General features: G+C 44.3%; 1 protein-coding gene across 27 annotated transcripts in view; it reads right to left on the bottom strand.

Annotated features, from left to right (window-relative positions):
- KALRN (kalirin RhoGEF kinase) overlaps positions 1–26,730 on the bottom strand; it is a 690,517-nt gene that overhangs the window by 446,196 nt on the left and 217,591 nt on the right. For all 27 annotated transcript variants that reach the window (XM_016941792.4, XM_016941796.4, XM_016941798.4 and 24 more), the window contains exons 4-5: positions 13,267–13,459; positions 8,715–9,227 (exon numbers count right to left, since the gene is read on the bottom strand). In XM_016941792.4, coding sequence (XP_016797281.2) covers positions 8,715–9,227; positions 13,267–13,459 — 706 coding nt within the window. The remainder of the gene's footprint in view (positions 1–8,714; positions 9,228–13,266; positions 13,460–26,730) is intronic.

Below are 26,730 nucleotides of genomic sequence, written 5' to 3'. Positions count from 1 at the left end.
AGTTCATCTCTGATCAGACCTTCTTTTCACAGCTCACCTCAACTGCTGCAGACAGAGTCAGTGTGACAGCCCAGATTCTGGAAAGTACTGTTAACACAGTGTCTTAGTTCTCAGTTCCAAAGAGTCACTAAGGGGTCCACAGTTCTATGGGGTCCATTCATAAGCAGGGGCTGCATAGGCAGACTCTTTACACACAGCAGTTCAGGTCTTGGCACCTTCCACTCTCTTGAGAGAACCATGGAAGGGAGCCAAGCCTCATGCCTGAGCATTCTTCCCCATCCTTCCTCCATTCTGTTCTCCACACCCACACTCCTCCTGCAGGCGTGTTAATCTCAGGATACAAATGGGGCTGAAAATGCAGGAGAGGGAAGAAAGGAGAGGGAGAAAGGATTTAAGAGGGAGAAAAACAGCTTTGGGAGAAAACACACACATGCAGCCTGTAGAACACAGTGACTTAGATTATTTTTGGAATCTAATGTTTCTAATGTTCAAGGGGAGGAAATGAGAAAAAGTAAGTCGAAATTCCCAGGACCAGCAGGCTGGAAATAATACAGGACACTGTGTTCTGTGTCAGGGGGCGGGATACAGACACACTTCCTTGCCCTGAGCCCCGTCAACAGGAGGTGGAGGGGTTTGGTGGTTAAGGTCTCAGTAGGACGGGGGAGAGCAGGAACAAGAGGGCACCGGAGCCTTTCTCCAAAAAAAGCAGGAAATTACAACCACCCAGTAAAGGCCTTGCCCTTCTGGCCACCCCGAAGGTCACAGCTCTTTGAAGCCTCCCTCCCAACATGAAGGGCTCAGGCAATTGAACCACACAGAGACATGACACGCCCCTCTGGAGGCCTGTCCAGTGCTTGTCCCTTCACCACAGCACTGGTGAGGACACATGTCAAGTGACCCTTATCCTCCTAGCCCCCAGCCCCTTTAGCCACCGCCTAGGTTCCTGGCACATGCCACCATCTGTCCTGCATGGCAAGGAGCCTCCAAAGAGAGGGTGTAGAGAGTGTGTGTGTGTGCACGTGTGCACACGTGTGTGTGCGTGTGCACGCGTGTGCGTGCGTGTGTTGGGAGAAGAGGGAGGAGCACCAGCTTCAAAGCAGAGGACTCTATCTCAAGCAAACCACTCAAGCACACCAAGTCTCAGCTTTCCCATCTGTGAAATGATGCCCCTATACGTGCCCACTTGGCCTACCACATACAGTACATGGGAGACTTGGATGATGAACCACGGACTGGATGATTTTGGGTGGGTCCCTGCTCTGGGTCAAAGATTATTATGTAAAAGGAAGGGCTGGGCCAGAAAATCTCTAAGGTCATGGGTGTGAAAATACTTTGAACATTCCGAAAAGAATTACATATTGTAATTACTGCAAAGGCACTTCACTTTGACAAATGACAGTGGAATCATGTTACTGCTGCCTCATGGGGAATGGGGGTGTTGGAGGTGTGGGGAAGAGAAGAGACAGTGGGCCAGGGTCCACCAGGGAAGTAGAAGCAGCAGGATTTCTCTACAACAGCCCCACTGGTTCTGGTCACCCCAGGCAGGATAAGACTTTGGGTCCTGTTTTGGGCTCTAGGGAGTGACCAGAACTGTTTATACCTTGGAGGGAGAGGACAGGAAATAGCAGTGGATACTTTGCCCAGTGACGGGGCATCCTGGGGATGTCCTGCAATGCTAATGTGGCCAACAGGACATACCAACCTCAAAAAGCAATAAGCACATCACCCTTAGCACAGTGGTCTGCTGCCTACCACGACGCCCAGTGGTGCCCAGTGTAGATTTTCTCATTGTGATTAACATAAAAGCAGCATTATTTTGTTTGCACAGACTTCCAAGAATATTAAAATGCATAAACATTGCCATAGGAAGTATTTCTGGCCCCAAGTTTGCAAGGGAATAAGACAAGTATGCTCTCAGCTATACTGCAAAGCAGAAGGTGACAAGTGTCTCAGATGTAGAGGGTGCATGGGGACAGGTGCTCACCTCTCATGGGACACCAGGAAGAATCACTTTCCTCTGGGGCTGCTTCAAGGACAGACCTTGTTTTTCCAGAGAACTTTCCCTGTGGAGGATGTCCCCACCCTGACTCCTCAGGTGTGACCCCAATGTGACCTATGTGCTCCTCTTTTGTGCCCTGCCCAGGGGCACTGCATAGCCTGGTGACCTGCAGGACCCCCAAGAATCTACACCATAATTTCCAACTTCTCTCAAAAATCAATTCTGAATTTTGTTCCATTAAGGATAATTGAAAATGATTTAGAGCAAGTTCATTTGGAAGAGAGCATCAGTGACACTCTTCATGGTCTCAGCAGGCACCCATGACTGAAGAGTAAATCATAACTGACATAGTGCAGGGAGAAGGAAGGGAAGCCAATGTTCCTGGAATAGCTATGCTGGGCCAGGCACCATGCCAGGCACTGCTACATACATAACCCCACTCAATTCTCATAACAACCCTGCGGAGAAGTTTGTCTTTTTTTTAAGCAAACAAACAAACAAAACCTCAAGGGAGTAGGGTTTTATTTGCTAAGAGGTTTCTTATTTTTCATAATTACCCAAGGCAACAATCCTGAAAAGAGAAGAACCCACTATAAATATGTAGGGGAGAATGAAAAAGCAAAAAAGCAAAAAGTATTATACAATTGTTAAGTTGTAAAAGGGCTTAGATATTTATTTAGTGGAGCAAGTCTCAAAGGAAGAGGAAGGAAGAGGAATGGATTGGGGTGGGGGTGGGGCTTTATTAAACCACTCTGCAGATTCTGGTACATCTCCTCAGAAGTTTATTCTCTGTCATCACCACCTCCAAAGCTACCACCACCATGACTGTGGCCACCCTACTTCTCCTGTTGAAAGATGTTTTCATGAAGAGAGAGTATTGTGCATGAGAACAGTGCAGTGTGGAAGCAGAAGAAAAGTCAAAAGATGCTGAAGTAGAAGTAATATAAATTCTTTATCTTCGTTTTGTCGGTAACACAATTGGGGGTGAGAAGTTAAAGATGTGTCTAATGTCTCACAATTGATACGTGTCACCCCAGGACAAATCCTAACCCCACCCACCACAGCTCCATTTCAGCATGGCACCCATGGATGTGAATAGAATTTCACCATGCAAAAATGAATATGCAGGAAGGCATTTAAAAATTAGGTTTTCCAAGGTGAGCTTTCCTGTAGTGGTAAAAGCAGAGCTAGGCAGCCACGGAGGCCACAGTCTCCGCTGAACACCTAAAAAAAAATGAGAGATTCTCATTTGGGCTAGATGTCTTGGTCATGGGGGAGGTAGGCACCAAAATATCCTCTCAAGCAGGGTGATAAGGATATTGTCTTGGGTGTTTCCCAACCATGCATTTACACATTAAACAAATACAATGTGCTGCATAAACCAATAATAGGCATGATTTCAATACTGGAAGCCCCATTAGCCAGCTTTGTTCACTCTTTTGGGGATTCTCCCAAAGTGCGAATATCTTCTCCTTTCCAGAATAGCTTTGGGCAAGGCTAAAAAATGGGCCTCCTGGGTAGACATCAGTAGAGCTTCCTTTATTCAGAAATGAAGTAGATAAAGATTTCTCAATCAGTTAAGTCTAGTTATGCACCGGAACTCTTCGAAGCTCTGCTCCTTCCCTGAAAAGACTGGAAGACTGAGGGCCTTCCCCAGATCAGAAGGCAGATGGGAGTTTCGGTATTTTCTGATACTTATCATTGGCATCAGCACATTGACATCACGAGGTCATAATGACTGTCATCAGATGGCAAGGCTGGGATTTCTACGGTGTGTGGGAGGTAGACATGTGGACTTCATGGCTGCTTCTAGTACTAGCATTAGAAGATGTGCCCTAGGCACCCAGGAAGGGGTGTGTCGGGGAGGATCTTCCACTGAGTAGCACTCACCCTTCCATTTTCCAAAGGCACATCTACAATGAGTCTACTTAATGACCTTTAAGACCACATATGGCCCCCAGTGGGGAAGAGGCCCATCCCTTCTCTTCAGTAATAGGTTGTGTTTGCAGGGCAGACACCTTCATCACACAGGGTCTACCACAACTGGAGGGGTGGCCGGATGTGAAACATGGCTGCACAGAGAGGCTTAATCTGCACCAGGCCAATGAGTGGTGACCTGGCTTGTGTTCTGCGAATACAGTGGAGGACAGGCCCATTAGTTATAGACCAGAGGGCGCCTGGCTGAGACTGCAGTGGTTCATCTAACATCATGCATTGTTTGAATCATCTCTGAATTACTCTGTGTTTCCACAGATTGCTCATTAAGACTTTCCTGTCATTCCTGAGCAGCAGTGTTCCCTCTTCTCTGAAAATTCTCCAAGCAGAGAGGCTGTGCCTAGGACAGTACAGCGTGCACAGAAAGCATTTAATAAGTAAGAGTTTATGCAAAGGGAAACAAAAAAACTTTTGGAGGTATGGCTATGTCTATTACCTTGATGGTTTTATAGGTGTATACGCATGTCCAAACTTATCAGATCATATATGTTAAATATGTGCCACTTATTGTTTATCAATTATACCTCAATAAACCTGCTTTTAAAAATAAAAAAAAGTGAATACACAGGAGCTTATGTGCTCACTTGCTTAATTAGATGGTGAGCTGCTCCAGACAGAACTTCTGGCCTACCCACCCTTTTGGTGGCTCACGACAGCTGTTCAACATTGATTATTAAATGAATGAGTGACTTGCTTTATGAATTATCTGTGGAACAGAGGCCCTACTCCCTAGATACTTAATTGGGAGAAAGCACGGCCCACTCCCCAGCACCTCCAAGATGGGGAATGTGGGGGCTCACCACAGGTGTCAGGGGAAGAAGTGAGAGGCAGCTTCACTCCCCAAGGCCAGCTGGTAAATGGGGAACACCAACCCATTTTCAAGCCCTTGGGAACAAGCTGTCACCCTGCAAGGCCAGGGGCGAGACTGCGCCCACCTCTTTTACAAAAATAGAGGCTGAACTATCACCAGACTCCTCTGATTGCCAAGAGCTTCCCAGATCTGGAATTAGAGGCCTCCGCCAACCAGCCTCCCACCAGAAGGGAGACTAAGACTTGGCTCAGGCAGTAACTACTTCCTCAAGCCCTTGTTTAGATGTGGATCCACACTCACAGCCCTTATTCCAAACCATCACCCTCTTCACCCCCTTCCAAAGCCACCAAATAAGTCAAAGGCTGAGGCACTTAGCTCCGCGCAGATATTTTAAATTAATCTTAAAGCAACTTAAAAGGACTGTTTTTCTACCCTGTCCAGCACTCAGCACATTTTCAGTGGCAGCTGGGTCAAGCTTGAGTGGCATTTTCACCACTGACTCAACCTCAAAATATTCCTGGGCTGCCCTCGTCCCACCCTTCTTTTTGCTCCCTTGTTTTGAATATTCTCTCCCTCTCTCCCCACCCCTCTACTCACATGCACATGCATGAACATACACACGTGCACATTCGCGCACTCCCCCACACTCCTTTTTAAGGTATGAGCACATCACACAACAGACATTCTAAACCTTGGGTTCATGGATAGAATTCAGGGATCATATATTTGGATAGGGAAAAAAATCACGTCTTTATTTTCACTAACCTCTAACTGAAATATAGCATTCTCTTCCATTATGAACACAGTCAACAAACTGCATTAGTGTGTGTCTCTGACTCCAATAGAAACACACACATTTTCATGTCACATCAGGGTTGTTGTCCTGAAACATCATTTATTTATATTCATCACTACTTCAGGATTATGGTAGTTATTAGACTTCAAGTAGATCTTATTAGTATGTTAATTAAAAATACATATAGTGCTGCTATTTTTAAAATGTAATAACTATTTCTTTATTTTATTTTTAACGTTTAATTTAGATTCAAGGGATACATATGCAGGTTTATTACCTGAGTATAATCCTATTACCCAGGTATGGGTATAGTACCCAATAGTTAGTTTTTCAACCCTTAGCCCCCTCTCTCTTTACTGCCTCCAGTAGTCCCCAGTTGCTATGTTGCCATCTTTAAGTCCATGAGTATCCAATGATTACCTCCCACTTATAAGTGGGAACCTGTGGTATTTGGTTTTCTGTTCCTGCAAATAACCATGTTTAAGTAATTGCTTTCCAAGCCTATGTATATTTTTTGTACATTTACAAACGTTATTCTGAGAAGGGGTCCATATGCTTCACCAGACCAAAAGAGTCCATGGCACAGAAAGAGCCCCTGCTGTGGAATGAGCATTAAAATGTAGGATTTGGGATTTTTCTCTAGGGCCATCAAGGCATGCGCCAGGAGACCTAGGGGCTAACAGGTGGTGTTCAGTGGTAGCAGAAGGCAAGCTCTGGGAGCAGAGGGACAGCAGGGTTATTGGATAAGAGCTTGGATGGGCTTTGGAGACAGATTAAAACACTGGCCCTGGCTAACCAACAGTATGACCTTGGGCCAGCCACTTCACCTCTCTGAGTTTCCATTTCTTCAACTGTAAAGTAGTAATTATCAATGTACTATACAATTCTTATGAGCATGGATTGAGAGCATATAGGTGTAACAGCAATTACTGCCCTGTTGAATGGAACTTGGCAGGCCCTAGAAAGGCAGCCTCCTTGACCTGGGAACTTCTGGAGCTATGGTATGCTGTTTACTTGGTTTTTCAGACAGGCACTATCTGTGCCCTATGCAGGCTTCCCATGTCCTTGAGCCTCAGGGATACCATGAAGTGCCCCAAACTCTAAAACATACCTAGGCAGACCTAAGTCTCCCACCTCCCTTTCTGTCCCTTGCTCACTGAAACAGGCACCCAGGCCAGGCTGCAAAGCAGATTCCCTGCCCCAGAGCAAAACAGGCCTCAAGAAAAAAGAGATGTTCCAGATGTTTCCAAAACTGGCAACAGGGCCGGGCACGGTGGCTCACGCCTGTAATCTCAGCACTTTGAGAGGCCAAGGTGAGTGGATCACGAGGTCAGGAGATTGAGACCATCCTGGCTAACACGGTGAAACCCCGTCTCTACTAAAAAAATACAAAAAATTAGCCGGGCGTGGTGGCAGGCACCTGTAATCCCAGCTACTCAGGAGGCTGAGGCAGGAGAATGGCATGAACCCGGGAGGTGGAGCTTGCAGTGAGCTGAGATGGTGCCACTGCACTTCAGCCTGGGTGACAGAGCGAGACTCCGTCTCAAAAAAAAAAAAAAAACAAAGAAAACAAAACTGGCAACAGAGCCAAAGTACCTGATTCTGGCTTCACAGAACAGCTGGCTCCTGCCTTGGCATCTAATCACTCGGTGAGCAATGCAGGAATTCTGAGGTCTAAGCTGCCCTTCTCAGGGCAGGTCAGGCCAGGGTCAGACCCAGGCTTCCAGGCCACTGGGCAAAGAGCCCCAAGAAAGGTCAGAAGTTCCCAAACCTTGCTTAAATCATATTCAAAAGGTATATAAAAAGTGATATGCTATAAAAAGTGATATGCATTAAAAAAACTGCATATACTAATTTTTTTACTATATGTTATAAAAAATTAGAAAACATTATAAAATTATACAGAGAAATTAAAATCAACCATAAGCCTGCCCCAAGGAAGCAAAACTATTAATATTCTGGTAAATTTTCTTGCAGTTATATTTAGTACATAAATTGGGATCACACTTATACAGAGAGTTGAAGATCTCGATTTCATCATTTAAAAATACCTAGAGACATTTTTCAATATGAGCTCTTAAAAGACAGAAAACCATGATATCAGACATTGTAAAATTCACAGGTTACTGAGAGATGTCATGGCATCCCTAAGAACAGTACTGTCCATTTAAATATAAATTATATCCAGAAAACTCATAGGAAGAGAGCCTATTTTATTCTTCTTAAAGCACATATAATAGTAAACTCTTCTTTCTTCTCTTTAGCTTAAAGAGAATCTAGGAAAGATACCTTTGTATCCTCAGCAAAGAGGCACTATATGCAATTTTCCTTTTTTACATTCTCTTATCTTACTTTTCCCTGATAAGGGGAAAGCTTTGAAAATTCACTGCTGGAAAAAATGGTATCTTACTCAAGAAAGTGCTTAGCAGCTGAAGAGAAACCTTTGGAAACAAGTGGGTATGGCAGGAAGAGCCCTGGACTTAGAAACAGAAAAATGCTGGATTCAGATGTCAGCTCTGTCACTGTAGACCCAAGATCAAAGAACATCCGTTTCCCTGCATGTCAAGAGAGATGCCACCACTCAACCCATAAGGATCAAAGGATTATGCAGATTAAATAAGACTGTGTGAAAGTGGTTTGTCAATTGTAAAATACACTGCAGGGTCATAATCACTAATTAATATTATAGTGGCTGTTAACAGTACTGTTTTTGTTCCTTAGCTGGCTTGAGCCACTCATTGCAGGCACTTGGGGCAGCTTCTAACAGTAGGTAAAAGCAGGGACCCTGGAGCCAGACTGCACTTCCCAGCTTGGTGAATTCTTTAACCTTTCAGTTTCTTCATCTGTAAAATGTGATTATAATAGTACATTTACCTCTTAGGACTCTTGAAAGGATTAAAATGAGTAAATTTACACACAGTGCTTAGAACAATACTGGGCACATAATACACACTATATAAGGGTGAGCTTAAAAAAATTACATTAGCTAAAACTAGTAGGCACACTGTTTTAAAGCTTTCCAGGAAAGTACTATCATTAATCAGAAAGTTGGATGAGCAACCTCTGCTCCCTCACCCCCATCCCGGCTCAGGTTTGGCCTGTTCCCTTCCTACCTTCTCAGCATCCTGCTCGAAGAGCCGCAGCTGAAAACACTGGTCCAGCTTGAGCTTGCGCACGTGCCACATCTGGTGCAGGTGCTGCCGGGTGGAGTGCAGCTTGTCCAGGAGACTGGTGATCTTGGGCACCAGGCTCTGGAAGTCAGCACTGCCCGGGATGCAGTTGCGTCCTGAGAAGCCGTCGCTGCAGCGGATGCACTGCAGCAGCCGCTGCCCCTCCCGGTCCAGCTCCTCCACAGGGGCCTTCAGCACCTTTTTCTTGAGCTGTGTGTGTTCGTCAATGAGCCGCCGAGAGCCCTCCACATCCACAGGAAACTCCTTCCGGGCTAGCATCTCCTGGAGGTCCTCGAGGCGCGAGAGCAGGTGCACAGCACTGTTGAAGAACTCCTCCAGGGAGAGCCGCAGTTCGATCCACTCCTCATGGTTGTAGTCCAGGGAGCCATCAAACTCCTCCGTCAGCTGGGAGGGGTCCACCAGCTTTGTGAGGCCCTCCACAGATACCATGCTCGTCTGGAAGGGGCAGACACAGACAAGGATATTCAGTGATGTCAGGGGAAGAACAGGGCAGAAATAGGATGAGGGAAAGGACAAGATAAATCCACATAATAATGACCACAGCCTGCCTCGGAAACGGTGAGTGGAGGCCATGGGACTCACTGGTCAGGAGTCACAGATCAGTCAGGATCAGCAGTTTCTACAGACTGCTGACTGCCTTAGCAAGCCTCTACAGCTGCCCGCCATTTACCACCCCAGAAGAACTGCTTTTGTGTCCCTCCTCTCCTCATTTTCCCTCCTCCTGACCCCAGTTCACTTCAAAAGGGCTTCAGAGGCTAGAAGCAGAAGCTGGAAGAAAAACTGACCTAGTTTCTGCGGGACAGTTTTCTACAGCTTTAAAACCAAGGCCCGTGGACCCAGGGTATCATCATAGTTGGATTAAGCAACATGGGCCAGTGCTTGGGCTGCAAAGATTTCACAGTCTTATCTTTTCCAAGGCTCTCCCTTTTAGCTCTTCTGTGGTATGGTGAACAGAACTAGGGATGGGCAACAGGGGAGTCTGCGCCCTTGGTTTTCTCTGTGAGGCCCCTACAAGCTCCTGGAGAGCAGACTGGAGAATGTTTGTCTCCAGGAAGGAAAGTGTCTCCAGCAAATGATGATGCAGGCAACCACCTTAGTTTATTAGTAAACATCTTTTCCTTCCTATAGGGCTTTAGGCTTCTCTTCTTTCTCATGAAGAATGAGAGGCTAGCAAATTAATATCTGTGTTTGGGTCCCAGCCCTATGCTTATTAACTGTGTGACCCAGGGCAAGCTATTAAGGTCTCAGAGCCTCAGTCTCCTCCTCTGTGTAATGGAGATAATAATTCCTTCCTCATGGGGCTTGCAGAGATTAAATGTATCAATGTGTGTAAAGCACATAGGGTGCATAGCATGGAGTACATGCTCAATCCCTGTTAGTGCTCACTCTGATGATCTGAAGGCTGCATCATTACTCAAAACCTGAAAAGCAATTTATCTCTCTGTGTCTTGCCACTCTCTGAGCATCCCCTCTTTGTTCCTTCTCTTTCCACCTCTCTCCTAAGAGGAAGGAAGGAGGTGCCATAGGCAGGAGGGCTGGTCTGGAACAATGGTTGTCAAACTTGACTGCTCATTAGAATCCTTTGGGGAGTGTGCAAAAATACTAATGCTCAAACCTCATCCCTAGAAATTCTGATTTAATTGGCTAAATGGGAGCTTGGACATCAGTAGGTTTAAGAGTCCCTCAGATGATTCTAATGTGCAAGTAGAGTTGCAAACTCCTGCTAATCTCCATCCTTGCTACTCAAAGCATAGCTCTCAGACCAGCAGTATTGGCATCACATGGGAGCTTTTAGAAATGCAGAATCTTAGGCCTTACCCCAGACCTATTGAGGCAGAATCTGCATTTTCAAAATCCCCAGGAGATTTGTGTGCATTAAACTTGAGAAACCCTATTCCAAAGTACTTTCTCCTTCAAATTTGGCTCAAAGTTTACCACTTCCGGGAAGTCCTCCATCATTATACTTACCAATTATTATATATCTGTTGTACAAGTATCTGTTGTTGAACAACCTTATACTCTCATCTCTGTATCACTTGTCACCCCAGTCTGCACTAAGTATTAAATTCACTGTTTTTAAGATACTGCCTTATAAATATTCCTTTGATTGGGAGGCCCCCAGCTATCTCTCCTATCCTCTTATTTAGGAGGCAGAGACAAGCTTGCTCAACTTAGAGTGAAAGAGGTACAGAGATGGGACATGCAGGCCAGCAATGCTGAAGCAGAAGTATCAAGACTTACTGAAAAGATGCTTTTCAGTCTCTTCAGCTTATACATCTATAGGCTTGTTGTCACCACCTCTGTATAAACAAGCCAAAATATAGAAAGCATTTCCCTACAGGACTTCTAGTGTTCTGGAGGGGTGCCAGGAGACTATAATAGGTCACTGTTTTTATACCAAGCCAAATTTCTTGTATTGTTTACACAGAGTGAGAATCGCCTGCATCAAGTGTCAGGTCATTGTGCTCAAATCACAGCCTATTTGACACCACACACAGGCGCTCCTGGCCCCCAGGGCACAAAAGTCTGGAATGGGAAGCTGCTGAAAGATTAAAAGCAGCTCTGTGTTTTCAACACACACACATTTAAAAGTTCATCCCCTTGCAGATGAGGACTAGAATTCTGAGGAAGGGAACGGTTTAAATTTGGCTGGAATACAGACGCATAAATCACTGATTTAATCTGATGTATTGTCATTAAAAATTCTCAGGGGAAACATATACCCTCCAGAAAATTTAGTTTAAAAACATGTTTTCCTTGATTATGAAAGTAATACGTCATCCTTGAAAAAAATAACAACATATGAAGTAAATAAAAACCATCCATTATCCAGTCACGTAGAATAAACCATCACTAACATCTTCAATCTCAGTTTTCTTCTCCATACATGCACTTTAAAAACAAATCTCAGATTATACCGTCCATATTGTTTTATCACCTGCATTTTACTAAACAATAAATATTTTAATACTATTTTTTCTAAATATGGCTTTTCCTGGCTTCATAGTATTTGGGTTGTTTGTTTTGTTTTTTTGTTTGTTTGTTTGTTTTGTTTTTTGAGGAGTTTCGCTCTGTCACCCAGGCTGGAATGCAATAATACGATCTCAGCTCACTGCAACCTCCGCCTCCCGGGTTCAAGTGATTCTCCTGCCTCAGCCTCTTGAGTAGCTTGGATTACAGGCACACGCCACCACGCCTGGCTAATTTTGTATTTTTAGTAGAGACAGGGTTTCACCATGTTGGCCAGGCTGGTCTTGAACTCCTGACCTCAAGTGATCCACCCTCCTCAGCCTCCCAAAGTGTTGGGATTACAGTACAGGCGTGAATCACCACGCCCAGCCAGTATTTGTGGATTAATGTCACCAACAGTCATGGCTAGCAAGGATACAACCTATATATGTGTATGTATATGCACTATATATGTACAAATATTTATGCACATGTGTATATATACTATTGTATAGGAACATGTGAGCTGTGATGAACATTCTTGTAGACATTTCTTGTTTGCAATTTTACCTGGCTTTTTACCTTCTTGTTTGTTGAGATTTCATATTAAGAATATTTTCTTAAATTAGGCTGGGCACAGTGGCTCATGCCTGTAATCCCAGCATTTTGGGAGGCTGAGGTGGGCAGATCACCTGAGGTAAGGAGTTTGAGACCAGCCAGGCCAACATGATGAAACCCTATCTCTACTAAAAACACAAAAATTAGCTAGGCATGGTGGCAGGTGCCTGTAGTCCCAGCTGCTCAGGAGGCTGAGGCAGGAGAATCACTTGAACCCAGGAGGAAGAGGTTGCAGTGGGCCGAGATCATCACTGCACTCCAGCCTGGGTAACAGAGTGAGACTCTATCTCAAAAAAAAAAAAAAAAATTCCTAAATTAGTTACTAGATACAGAAATACAGTCAAATAGAAGGAATAAGTTCTAGTATTCAATAGCACAGTAGAGGAATTATAGTTAACAATCATTTATGGTATATTTCAAAAGCTAGAAGAGAATTGTAATGTTTCTAGCACAAAGAAATGCTAAATGTTTGAGGTGATGGATATCCCATTTACTCTGATTTCATCGTTATATACTGTATACAGGCATCAAAATGTCACATGTACCCAAAAATATGTACAACTATGATACAGCAATAAAAAAAGAATTGCTACATCAATGGACATAAACTCTTCCTAAGGTTTTTGTTACAAATTGCAAAGCTGCCTCCACAAACAGTTGTCCCAGTTACACAACCACCAACAGTAAATAAGACTGTCTAATGAAGGTGTGCATTTGGGACAATCTCATGAGCCTCTTGTTCCTCCCCATACTCTAACTGGTAAGGCCATGGCGGCCAAGGAATCCTGAAATCTCAGCCCTTGAGGTGTCACATACTGTATGGTAGATAGAGAAGAGGACGTGAGAAATGTGTGGATGGCAGAAGGGGAAGGGAAAGAAGATGCTAAGAGAGAGAAATCTGGCTCACCTCAAAGATGAATTTGGAGCTGCCAAAGTTGGTCTTCTGTTTCTGCCAGAAGTTGTCAGGTTTAATGATGAGGGCCACATGGATCTCAGCTGGAAAGGCTTCCTGCAGCGTTTTGAGGAGGGGCTTGATGAGGTCCCACTTGGAGCCCCGCATGTCGATGATGACAGTGAAGCCACGTTTGCACACGTCCTCACTGTGGGGAGGTCAGAGGTTGGTATGGTCACTCTGGGTAGCTGAGACTTTGGAGTACACAGTCAAAAAGCACCCGGAAACCTGCACTCCCCTTGACCAGAATCACTCTTTCAACTTCATGCCAGGTCTCTTGGCCACCTTCAAACTCAGCTCAAACTGTACTGCCTCAGAAAACCCTTTCTACTGACCAATGGTCCTGGCATTCTGCCTTCTCCCAGCACTTGGCAAATAACTTGGCCTTTCCTACGCAGGTTGAGTATCCCTAATCTGAAAATCCAAAATCTGAAGTGCTCCAAAACTTGAAACTTTAAGAGGGTCAACATGATGCTCAAAGGAAATGATTGTTGCAGCATTTCGGAGTTTGGATTTTCGGATTAGGGATACTCACCTGGCAAGTAGAATGCAAACATTCCCCCCCGAAAAAAAAAAAAAATTCCAAAGTCCAAAACATTTCTGGTTCCAAGCATTTTGGATAGGAGCTACCCAACCTGTAGTCAACTGTACTTGTTGGGATGTTTACAATTTGGATATTCACAATTGTATTTGATTTTTATTTTAATTTTTGTCTCCCTTTCTTGTTCCTAAAATTAATCATGTTTTCCCCATTGAAATTCCAGTTCTCTAAAGACAGAGACCCTGTTGCCTCTTAAACCTGAGATGGAAAGTCCTTGACAGGGGTGTTGTTCTGCCCTGTGCTCACATCAGTGACAGGCACTGGTACATCTTACCACTAAGCCCAAACTGGGCCAAAGAATACTTTTTCAAAAAAAGGCTCTAGGTTGATTCTGCCAGTTGATGAGAGATGGTACACAAAGTATGAATAACATGTATTTATCACCATTGTATTTAAGATGTATTACTTGTAGTTTATTATTATTTCTTTTTACTTTTTTTTTTTTTAAAGAGTCAGGGTCTCGCTATGTGCACTGGCTGGAGTGCAGTGGCTATTCTCAGGCACAATCACAGTGCACTACAGTCTCAAAACTCCTGGCTTCAAATGATCCCCCTGCCTCAGCCTTCCAGGTAGCTGTGACTACAGGCTTGCGCCACCATGCCCAGCTTTGTGGTTTAAAATGTATGTCAGCTTAAAAAATCAGATCGCTGAGTCATGCTGATCACTCAGAGAGAGCCAAGAGTGGAACTGACTGGAATGGAAGATGCAGACCAGTTGTTTCATGTATTTCCATTGTAAGAGTCACAGTGTGAAATGCATGTATCAGGATGTTGAGGGACGATGGGGGAGGAGTGACTCTTGAAATCAAGGCAAGATGAAGTGACAGTGACCATCTTGAAAACCAAGACATAAGCAGGCTAAATAAATCAAGATGTTGCTATATAACTTAGTAGCAAAGTTTATTTAAACATTTGAACTTTGACTATAACTCCTGAGAATAGGAAGAAAAAAAACGAAGGTCAGAATAGTTACAACATCTCAGTTTGGAAGAAAGTCTATGTTTGGGTAGTTAGGGGTCTTTCCTTCTCTTATTTTTTTAAAGCCAATCCGTTTATTTTATAATTCAAAATAGACATTGGTTACTTCACTTTTAAAATATAAATACCAGCATAGTATTTCCTTAGGGTCTTTCACTTAATTTCCCATTTCCCAGACTGCACTTGTTTAAACCACTATGTATGTTACCTGACCCACATATGTGCCTACCACATATCAGTTGCTTACAGCTGCTGGCAGTAAGGCCACAGAAGGATTCAGGTCACAAAAAGAAATAAAAACCTTTTTGGGGGGCTTTATTCTTAAATTTCAACCAGGGATGAGATTGTTACAGCCTCATTAAGAGACCACAGCTCTTGACTATGTGAGTGTCTCAAGCACAAGGCAGCTTACTTAGGCCTCCCTGGTACATAGAAAATTCCCCAGGAGAGGCGACTCTCTCCAGCATGAGAGAAAGGATGAGTATTCTCCCCAATCCTGCATCCCAAAGGAAAGGAGTTGCCTCTTCTTCCCTGACACTTATTGAAACAATGAGTGGCCGAAGCTTTCCATAAATAATTTTGTCTATCTTCTTGTCTTAAAGCAATGTGACTTTTTCTCCAAATTACAAGATTTCTTTCCCATTATAAGAGAAACACCTGATAATTACACAAAAGTTGAAGTAGTCAAAGATCCATGCAAGAGATGCTAATGGTAGGACTTTATAACACCCAGGCCTATTTCCTTTCCACCTTTTCTGTGCGTAGAGTTTTCATATCATATACTGTTCTACTTTTCACTGTAACGTAGTTTTTTCTCATGTCTAAAATTTCTTCCAATCTGTTGCATTTAGTGATAGTCCATCTTATGCCTATACCATAACTTATTTGATCATTCTCATGATTGTTTTACAGAAAGGTATGTCAACTTACATGTCCACCAGCAGTGTATGACAGTACCACCCCCTTCCTGTATCCTCACCAGCACTGGTCATTGAATTTTTAAAATCTTTGCCCGTTTTATTAAAAAATATATTATATTATATTTAAATTTGCAGTTCTTTGATTACTAGTTATTGCTTTTTGGCCTGTAAATATTTCTTCTGTGAATTACCTGATCAGCTCTTTTGTCCATCTTTCTATCAGGGATTAGTGGCTTTCTATTGGGATTTAGGAGTTTTCTCACTGAGCATCATTTAGTTTAGCTTAACTTATATTTGTTGCATGCCCAACTATGTCAGGTTCGGCAACGTTAACTGTGGGTCTTGCCTTTCCTTAGAGATGATTGTCTTCCTTATTTCCCTGCTCCTCAGACTCCATCTCTGTTGCTGTAATTATGCTGACCTGAGAATTCTTTGTCCCTAACAACACATATTCTGTGTTGCTACCAAGAGCTGGAGGTCAACAATCCCAGCATCCAAAGCTGGTGGTCAGTAGCAGGTTATGCCCTGTTAACTAATCATTTCTGACAACTAAGAGTAGAAATTAGGTCCTAATATTCTGTAGGAGGTTCTCAATAACTCAGGAGATGGAGAAAGAGGCCCAGGAGCTGAGTGCTGTGACCTAATCTAATTGGCATCTTTCTGTGAAAACAGGCTAATCTTCCAAGGTGCTTTGTGTGTTTGGTTTCAAGTAAGGGGCATAGCTGGGAAAGGAGAAACAACTATTTCATTGTGTGCTCATTCTATGCTGGGGCTATAGTTCAGTATTTGCCATACATCATTTCATTATATCCTAACAATAACTTCATAAACTAGGTATGGTTATCTCCATGTGACAGAAGATGAAACGGAGGCATAAAATTTGCCTAAGATCACATAACTAGTAAGTGGCTAAGCGAAAATTCAAAACCAGGACTGTTGACTTGAAAACCCAAGCTCAGGCTGGCTCACGCATATAATCCCAGCACTTTGGGAGGCTGAGGCGGGCAGATCACTTGAGGTCAGAAGTTCGAGACCAGCCTGGCCAGCGTGGTGAAACTCCGTCTCTACTCAAAAATACAAAAAAGAAAAAGAAAACCCAAGCTCAGGTTACTATATCATACTATAACCCACCACACTGACACTATGTGTGGGTGTTTTTGTTTGGGGACAGGAGTTGGGGGTCAGAGATGAGGGGATTAAGTTAGGGGACTCAGAGGAGATGGGGTAAATTAGGGCAAGGAGTCTAAGTGAATGATCTCCCTTCTGGAGTCTGTGAAAAACCACAAAGTCAGAGAAGCAAAAGAGCATGGCATATTGAGAAAGTTCAAGTGATTAACTCTGGTTCAGGCCTTTGAATGCAAGAGAGTGCAGCTCTGAGTGCCTTGGAGAGTCCCATTCTGGGCTCTGTCCCTCTTTTTGCACACCACCCCCCCTCCACCCCAGGAGCCAAGATGACTCACCCACATACAGTCTGTGCTGCACATCCCTCTTCCCCTTCTAGGCCAAGCTCCTAGTATCTGAAACCCTAATACTCTCCGCCCAAAGGACCCTTAGCCTACTTCCTGGGCCCATGGGTATCTCTTTCCACGGTCCAATTCCCAAGGGCAAGTAACACCACCATTATGTGTACCCCTAAGCCTGAGGGGTGGCAAAGGGCTGCTATTTGCAAGGATGTGGCTAGAATATAAATGTGTGAGCTGGGGTGTTCACTTGAATGCATGAGGTCCCCCTGCCATGTAGGGCTGAGCTAGGGAGTGGAGAGAGAAGGCAGGCAGAGCATGAGTGGAGGCTGGTCTACTGTGCTGCCACATTTGGGCCTGGGAGCTCAAAGGAGTCCAACAAATCTAAATTTAAATTTGGCCTCCTAGGTTGCTGTGAAGATATATTTGTCAAGGTAGAAGGACAGAACATGTTTTATTTAACAGTTTGTTAGCTTGCTACATTAATTTCACATATTCAGACAAAGGGTATGTGAGCTTCCATTTGTACTCTTGCCCTAGGCACCACAATGTTAGAATCAGGCCTTGCAAGAGACGAGACTGGAGTGGATGCAGGCTTCAAATCAGAATGCACCTCATATGGCAAGGCAGGAGCAGTGGATTTGTCCTAAAGGCACTGAAGGGTAAGATTCAGAGAAGGAACATGATCAGGTGATTCAGACAGATTACCCTCCAACTGTGCAGAAGGAGGGTAAACTGGGGTCAGCCCAAAGGAGTGTGTAAGAGTAGAAGAAGGGTCCTTGCTAAAATGACTCTTCAAGGAAGTCTTCCATGGACAACCCTATTTAAACCTGTAACTGTCACCCGGCACTCTTTATACCCCTTCTCTTTATTTTTCTCCTTAGCACTTATTACCATCTGGATAATATGTTTTACTTATTTACTGTCCATCTTCCCTCACTGGAAAGTAACCTCAGTAAGGGCAGGAAGTTTTTATTCGTTTCACTGTTGAATGTTCAGTGCCTACTACAGTGCCTGGTGCAAACGAGGAAGGGGAGGCAGCAGCTAAGGGTATGAAAACTAGAACCAGCTTCCTAGGCCTGAATACTGGCCCCATCATTTACTTACTGTGGAACCCCTCTGTGCCTCAGTTCCCACAATGTAAAATGTGAATAATAATTACAGGGTTGTCTTAAAGCCTAATAGACATAAATCACTTAGGATGGTGCCATACACAGACTGTTCTATGTAAGTCTAAGCTGCCATAGGAGATGTCACTGGTGCCCACCCAGGGTCCCTTTACTAACCACTATGCCTGTTCTCCAGTTCCAAGAGTTTTGGAGCTATCAGCTGATGCCTGTAACCATCTCTGAATACTTGCTTTAGCTGATGCCTACGCTTCTCCAAGAGAAACCTGGGCAGTTATACTCCCACACCAGGGCTAGCAAGTGCCTGTCTGGTACAGGTGTGTCAGAGCCTAGCTCCTTTACCTTCATTGCAGAGTAACTCTGAAGTGTGATGCATTTTCACCGCCTCCCCAGTCTCCCCAGAAGGCTCCAGCTAGACTTCACCGGAAGTCTTCACATATCCTTAGTTGGTTTTTCCCCTTTCCTAACTCTGCTTCTTTCAGTCTCTTACAAGTTTTTCCTGAATAGCAGACCCTTAATAAATCATTTGTATCCAAATCCCTGTCATATTAAACACAGTTTAAGACAGTTATTTTTATTACAGTATTATGAATAATAATGTAAATATAAATTGTATACAGTTGGCCCTCCATATCTGTGGGTTCCACATCCATGTACTCAACCATCCTTGATGGAAAATATGTACAGCCACCTCTCTGAATCAGCAGGTCTCAAACTTTGGTTGGTTGAATCTGCCAATGTGAAACCAGCAGATTTAGAGGGCCAATTGTATATTTCATACATATATGAAATTCTGAAGGCAATTTGATATATGGTCTGGAAGTTAAAAGAGAAATCTGGTGTGGAAATTTTTATTCAGGAGTCACACAGTGCCTGGCACATAGTAGGTGTTCAAGAACATTTGCTGAATGAATAGATCCCCGAATGGGTGGTAGCTGATGTGCACACAAGTGGGTGAGTTCCCCCAACAAAATCCAGGAAGAGGAAAAGAACCATTTTCTGAGTCAAGAATAGAATTGACAGGAATATCAGTGTTTAAGAGGTGGGAGAAGGAAGTAGATGACCCTGAGGAAAAAATGAAGAGAGGTTAGAGAGAACCAGGAGAGGAATGACGTCAAAGAAATAAGGGAGGAGAGGATTGCAAGGAGGAACCACAGTGTCAAATGCTGCAGAGAGACTGGTCATTCACTAAGAGCAGAACTATTGTACTTAGCAACTAAGAGGCCACGGTCTCTTGAGTCAGGGAAATTTCAGTGGGGTGCTGGGGCCAGAATAAATGCTGGAGCAAGGAAGCAGTCTTCCTGGTTAATCTCTGTAATGATTAGCAGGAAGTGCCACAGACATCAGAGGCTCCTTGTGGTGCACTTCCACCCCCTGGCTCTGTCTCCCCAACCCCAGCAGTGGCCAGAGTCTGCATGGTGCTCTCTGGGCACCCAACTCCCGCAGCTGCTCCCCAGCCTGCCCTCTTCCCCAAAGCTGTTCTCTCATTCACTGTGCTCAAATGACAGCAGTTTGAGCAGACCTGTTTACAGTGGAACATAACTAACAGGTAGCCTGCTTTTTTTTCCTTTAGGTGATTTACCTTTTAAAAGATATTTATTAGCCCACATCAAACTTTCAAGGGCAGAAGTTTGCATTGTGTATGGTGAGGACGGGGGCATAGGAGGGTAAAGTTTGGAGCAGCAGACTTTTATATCCTTATTTTTTATTTAAAAATATTTTTCAAAGCAGACTTTTAAATCCCCTCAGGAGGGGAAAGAACAGTGGGTGACCCCCTTCCTGTTCCCACACCTGCTACTTGAGAGGGAGAAGGCAGCCACTGCCCTGTCTCCCCTGTGCCCACCCTGCCCTATAGTTTCCCATCTGGGCCATGGGTCCCCTGAGGCCCCCTTGGCCAGGTTCTCACCCTTTGTGATAAATTACAATCCCTTCAAACTGAGCTGTGTTCTGTTTCATAGACTCTCCAGGGCTCTTGGGCCCAGAAGTCATAAATGTATACCAAATGACTGGATGATTGATCAGCTGTTTCTTGTACCATTTACTCTTTTGTTCATTAAATGCCACTGGGGCTGTTTTCACTTAGTAAGCCTGTGCTATCTCAGAAAAGCACTTTCACCACTTTATGCCAATGCTTCTCAAACTTTAGTGACTTTCTTTATCACCTAGAACACTTGTTTAAAAATGCTGATTTGGGGGAAGCCTTCCAGATATTCTGATGAATGTTGGTCTGGGATAAAGCTCAGGATTCTCCCTGTAGTGATCCAAGGACAAGGGTTAAGCACTCTTAGGTGTGGTTTTTGAGAATTTAATGATAAAAACTCACTTTGTCTAAATCAGATATTACAATATGCATTTAATAAATAGTAGGTAACACACAAATAGATAGAGTAACAATGAAATAAGTCAGAACAACATCTGCAAGGTGAACAACAACTACACCATACAGAAGCCTGTTGAAAATGTTAGTTTCTCTCTCCATGGCCTCAGGCTCTCTCCAGTGGAGTCATTTATTGCAAGAATAGGCTTGGAAGGATTTCTGCCATTGGAGTAAATGTCTGGTTCTTTTTGCAAAGACTGAGCTCCTCCTCTTGGCCTAATGAGGCTTTCCCTAAAGAGCTTGGCAGTTTCCCTCCCCAGTATTGCTGCATGTGCTCAGACACCTACTGAAGATTTGCCTTCCCTGGCTCCCCTCTCTAAGTTGCCATGAAATCACTGCGAGGTTTCTGCTTCTTGTCGTACACCTGACCTGGCAGCCACATCTCAAACTTCTGGGCAAGGCCTGGGTGTCTCTCTAGGTGCATGTTAGGTCCTGCCCACACCTGATGCCCACAGAGTCATCTCCTGACCCACTGGGCTGGCTCCAGGTCTGATAGATCCAGGTGTAGAGGGCTTCTGTGGGTGGGTGGGTGTGTGAGGAATGAATGAATAGGCGTGTCACAACTGATCGTTTTCACTCATGGTAGCCTAGCAGAGATCACAATTTAGCAGCCCACTATTGAAGACAATCCCCCAAAGTGGTTTTATTAGGCACAGTTGTTGTTGTTGTCTGTAAAGTTTTTATGTCTTTGGAGAAGGCTTAAAAACCACTCTTCAAGCCACTCCCCGCTCATTTACAAACTTACACAACCAGTTTGTTGGCCTTTGGATTTGCCTTCTCTGTCTTAGTTGCTACTATTATCCCAGCTCTGTTTCACACTTTAGGAGACTCAATTACCTCCACTTCAGGGGCAGGGGGCAATTAGGGTACCAGTGCCTCAAGCCACAGGTCTCTCTGGACCCAGACAGCAGGGCTGAGCACCTGTCAATGACAACCCCAGGCCAAGCTTTGTCCTACATTACAGTTTGGCCTTAGGGAGACAAATGCCACTTTCTCCCATCTTGACTTCCAATCTCTTCTTCCTGAACTTCTTTCCAGGTTCCTGTCTGAGCAAATCCCAGAATGTCTCTCTGGATTCTCCCCTGGCCACATGAGTGAACCACCTTGCATACCGCCCATTATCATCTGACCACAGGGTTGAATTCAAATGCTACCTTCTATTCTTTCCTGATCTTTCTTCTACATTATTGCCTGATCATCCTCTGTCAGAGCAATCTCCTCCTCGCTAAAACAGACAACACATTATCCATGCCTCTCTTAATGCATTTATTAGTTTCAATTTTATATTCAGTTTGCCCTCTCATGCCTCTATGCCTTTGTGCTTGCCCACGCCAACCCCATCTTTGCCTGGGTAATTTTTACTCACATTTTTACATTCACAAGCCTCACAAGCCTCTTCTTCCAAGAAGTCTTCTCTTACAGATACATTCCCTCCCCACCCTGCTCCATCCGCACTGGGATAAGGGGCTCTTCCTATGCATTGCCATGACCCTGTGCTTTCCCACGTGGCAACTGTCATGGCTATTGTGGGGTATCTACAGCCAGGCTCTGGTTGACCAATTTCTAGAGCCTTACAGAGATTCACACGGCTTCAAAAGGAGAACCTCATTATGAAGGTGCTTCACAAATAATACAGTGTCACATAAATGCACCATATTATCTATTAGTTCATTAATTTATTCATGCAACATACATTTATTGAGCATTTACTTTGTGGCTGGCCCAGTACCAGGCACCAGGTATATATAAATGTGGACAAGACAGAAACATGAAAGTTTCATTCTAGAAGGAGAGGTGGACACAAGACAATGCTAGATAAAGAGAATAAATGCAAGTTATGATAAGTCTTAAGAACTTCTTAGGACAGCCCACATGAGGAGCAAAGACTGAAACTATAAGAAATAATTTGTTAAGGGAACACTAAAAAAATACTAGAGGCCGGGCACGGTGGCTCATGCCTGTAATCCCAGCAGTTGGTGAGGCTGAGGCGGGCAGATCACTTGAGGTCAGGAGTTCAAGACCAGCCTGGCCAACATGGTGAAACCTGTCTCTACTAAAAATACAAAATTAGCTGGGTGTGGTGGCAGGAGACTGTAATCCCAGCTACTCAGGAGGCTGAGGCAGAAGAATTGCTTGAACCCGGGAGGCGGAGGTTGCAGTGAGCTGAGATCGCACCATTGCACTCCAGCCTGGGTAACAAGAGCAAAACTCTGTCTCAAAAAATATATATATATATACTTCAGACAGAGGGAACAGCCTGTGCAAAAGCCATGAGGAGTCAAACAGCCTGGATGCTGGCTGCTCCTCCACTGGAGCCAGGGGAGGAAGCAGAAATCATGAAATTTGGTAAGGAAGCAGGAGACCAGCAGCTACATCTTGGCTAGCCCTCTAAATCGGGAGGACCTCAAATCTTCCAGCTGAATAGACATATACAATGAGAGCCAAACTACTGAAATTTGGGGCAACTTTTTTTGGTAAAAATGAGACATATTCATATATTAGTGGTAAAAGCTAACTTACTGAACACATGAGGCTCTATATTAACATTTATATACATTATCTTATTAATTCCTCAGATGAAACTCAGAAGTAGCTGCTATTTATTATCCTGCCCTACTGTTAAGAAAACTGAGGCTCAGAGAAGTTGCTTACAGTCACAAGGAAAGGGTAAAATCAGGATTTGAATCTTGTTTTGTTTGACTCCAGTATTTGTGCATAAAACTACAATTTTTTTTTTTTTTTGCTTCATAGATGCATAGAACACTTGAAGAAACATTCATGCTTCTTCTTGCTAGCTCCTCCTGTTAGAACTGAGGGTAGCAAGTTTCAGAGGTGGGAAGTGACTTGCTCTAGGTCACACAGTCTGCTGGATATCTTAGCCATTTGGGCCAGGCATCTAGTTGTCAACTGCCTTACTCCAGGTCTTTTATAAAACCATGAGAACTCTGGAAGTGACAGGAAGAAAAACCCTCCCTTGAAGAAGCAAACATCAAATAATCTGGCTTGGAGGCCCAGGGTATCCTGTGTGAGTACTAAAACCCCTAACTCAGGAATAAGGACCATCCTCCTCATGGTTTCCACTGTGCTCTGGCAGCAGAGAAATGGCCTGACCCTGTTTGCCCCCATTCATGTGATGCCACCTGAGATCTATCCCATTTCTATGAATGTCTGGCAGATTCCCACTTAAAACAGCTGCTGGAATAAAGATCACATTGATCCGTTCTGATGGCAGGTGGGGAAGCAGAGACCCATAACAAGCACCACTCCAGCGGACCAGTCAGGGGGATGAAGATTTCTGCTTACCTCCTTAGTGTGTGCTGCTGGGGGCCGGTTCCATTGGCCTGGGTGTGTGTTTCAGGGTATCAGCAGTGTGAAGATGTCAGAATCCTAGTGTGAGGACCAGGAATCCCTAGTGCTTGGGCTGTGATGGAGCACAGTTAACCTTCAAATAAGACCTATTCACTAAGATGTCCAGGGAAGGTGACAAACTGAACACGGGTAGAGAGCTAGCCTGGTCACTGAGGAGTGGCTGACAGAGAAGAAGGACAAGGCAAGCTAAGAGTTCCTCATTTAATGAGGGTGGCACTGGCCCTGCCATAGCACAGCTTTGGTCCTACAGGGCTGACAGTGCAGGATGACTTGGAGGAATGATCGGGAGGAGTCTTATCCATGATGCCTGGGCAGCCTTTAGTACCTGCAGGCCGTTCACCATAGGCAGACAGAAACCAGAAAAGGGAGGAAGAAAAAGTAGCCCCAAGTAAGTATCCACTTCACACTTTCTCCCAGAACTGTGCTACACCCATGTCTACCCTAAATCATTACATAAACTGAGTTCTTCCGAATTTGAGGAGAAAGAAAGGTTCCTGGAGTTCTGTAGAGAAAACAATTCTCCTGACCCATTTGTGCCAGAATTCTCAAGCCATTCAGACATGTGGAGAGTCTCTGGCTGTGGGATCTAGACTTTGTTCAAACTTTTGCCCATTACTTGATCTGTGTTAAGCTGCTTTCTGCTCCGCAGGGCTATTCTAACTGCCTCTGTACTTCTGCTGATTGCCCCAAGCCACACCCACTTTCTGAAACACCAGAGATCAGCAGGTGTTAAAGAAAAGTGTTAAAGACACATTATCACCTGCTTTAAGTTCTCTAATTGGTATAATCAGAAGTAGTAAAAAGAATATTAGAGGAGACAGTGTCTTACAGAGAATGAGTCGCTCTCTAGGAATGGGTTTTGAATGAATGTTTGTTCCCACAGACAGTTCTCAAACTGGTCCTTTAAAATGGGGAGGCCTCCTGGATGGCTGGGTATCCAGAAGGCAGGAGAGAGGTGGTGGGGCTCCCTGTGCTGCTCATGCGCTCTCTCCGCTGGGTCATGGGTGACTGTTCTCCACCAGCTGTCTTTCTATCAAGCTGTAATCCAGCTGCCAAAAGACCTCCTCAGAATCTACGTTAATTCATCCAGAGGTTTTTGTTGTTGTTTGTACTGGAAGTCACCCTCTGGCCTCTTACCCAGGTTATTATTCCAAAGAGTTAGTGTCTTTTCTACCCATTTAACAACACATCTTTTGCCTCTGCACATCTGATTTGTGATGCCAGGGCTGGTGGGGGCAGTGGGGTGGTGCAAAGGTAGTATCTTATCCTAAATCTAAGTTTCAAGTCCTCCTCTATAAAGTGGTTTGACTCAGTATCTGTGCAGAAAACTGCCATGCTATCTTGCCTCATAGATGCATAGAACACTTGATCTTGAGGAAACATTCATGCTTCTTCTTGCTAGCTCCTCCTGTTAGAACTGAGGGTAGCAAGTTTCAGAGGCGGGAAGTGACTTGCTTTAGGTCACACAGTCGGCTGGATATCTTAGCCGTTCGGACCAGGCATCTAACTGTCAACTGCCTTATTCCAGGTCTATAAAGTGAGGAGATTCTGACTAATTGGTCTGGGGTTGGACTCGATCATTTTTAAAAGTTCCCCCTGGTGATTCTAATGTGCAGCCATGGTTAAGTACCACTGAAGGCAAAGTTGTAGAGATTTGTTTGCCTATTTCTAGGTCTAGGAACTACTCCTTGTCAGTTCCTCACCCTCAAGTGTGCCAGAAGCAAACCCAACTCTTGCCCATCAGAGTCCCAGGGAAACCCTAACTGTAGACCAATGAGGAAGGTTGATAGTTTCCACCTTTTTAAAGTCTGCTACCTAATTCTACACAAATAATACTATTAAAAAACAAAACAAAACAAAAACAAAAAGACCTCTCATTACAAACACCTGGAACAGGGATGTGGTGGTTTCTCTTTTTCTCTTCCAGGCAGAGTGTGGTAAAGTATTCAATAGCACAGACTCAGGTCCCAAGGTCACACCCAACATTCCCAGGTATAGCCATAAAGTGACAGGTCCAGAGGCCTAAAATCACTCAGCGGGATCTCTGCATCCAAATCCCAACTTGTCTTCAATGCTGCCTTTAAACAAAATATTCTACAAATCAAGTCCTCTCAAAAAGAACAAAGACAGTGGCTCACGCCTGTAATCCCAGCACTTTGGAAGGCTGAGACAGGCGAATTGCTTGAGCTCAGGAGGTCGCGACCAGCCTGGGCAAGATGTTGGAACCACGTCTCTACAAAAAAATACCAAAAGTAGCTGGGCAAGGTGGCGCATGCCTGTAGTCCCAGCTACTAGGGAGGCTGAGGTGGGAGGATAGCTTGAGCCCAGAAGGTGGAGGTGGCAGTAAGCCAAATTGCACTACTGCACTCCAGTCTGGGCAACAGAGCCAGACCCTGTATCAAAAAAAAGAAAAAAAGAAAAAAAAAAAAAAAAAAAAAGCAAAGACTTGCCATGCCACGCTGCAAACAGTCAAAAGAGCATCCCACAGCTGAAGGGAGCTCCCAAAGAGAGCTCCGGGAATGGCGGGGGTGACAGCAGGATCAGGCAAATGCACGCAGTCTTCCAAAGGATGTACACCTTGGAGGGAC

This window comes from Pan troglodytes, chromosome 2 (genome assembly GCF_028858775.2).
Source record: "Pan troglodytes isolate AG18354 chromosome 2, NHGRI_mPanTro3-v2.0_pri, whole genome shotgun sequence".
Classification (NCBI taxonomy): Eukaryota; Metazoa; Chordata; class Mammalia; order Primates; family Hominidae; genus Pan; species Pan troglodytes.
The sequence above is the reverse complement of the archived record's forward strand: the minus strand, read 5'-3'. Positions and strand labels throughout refer to the sequence as shown.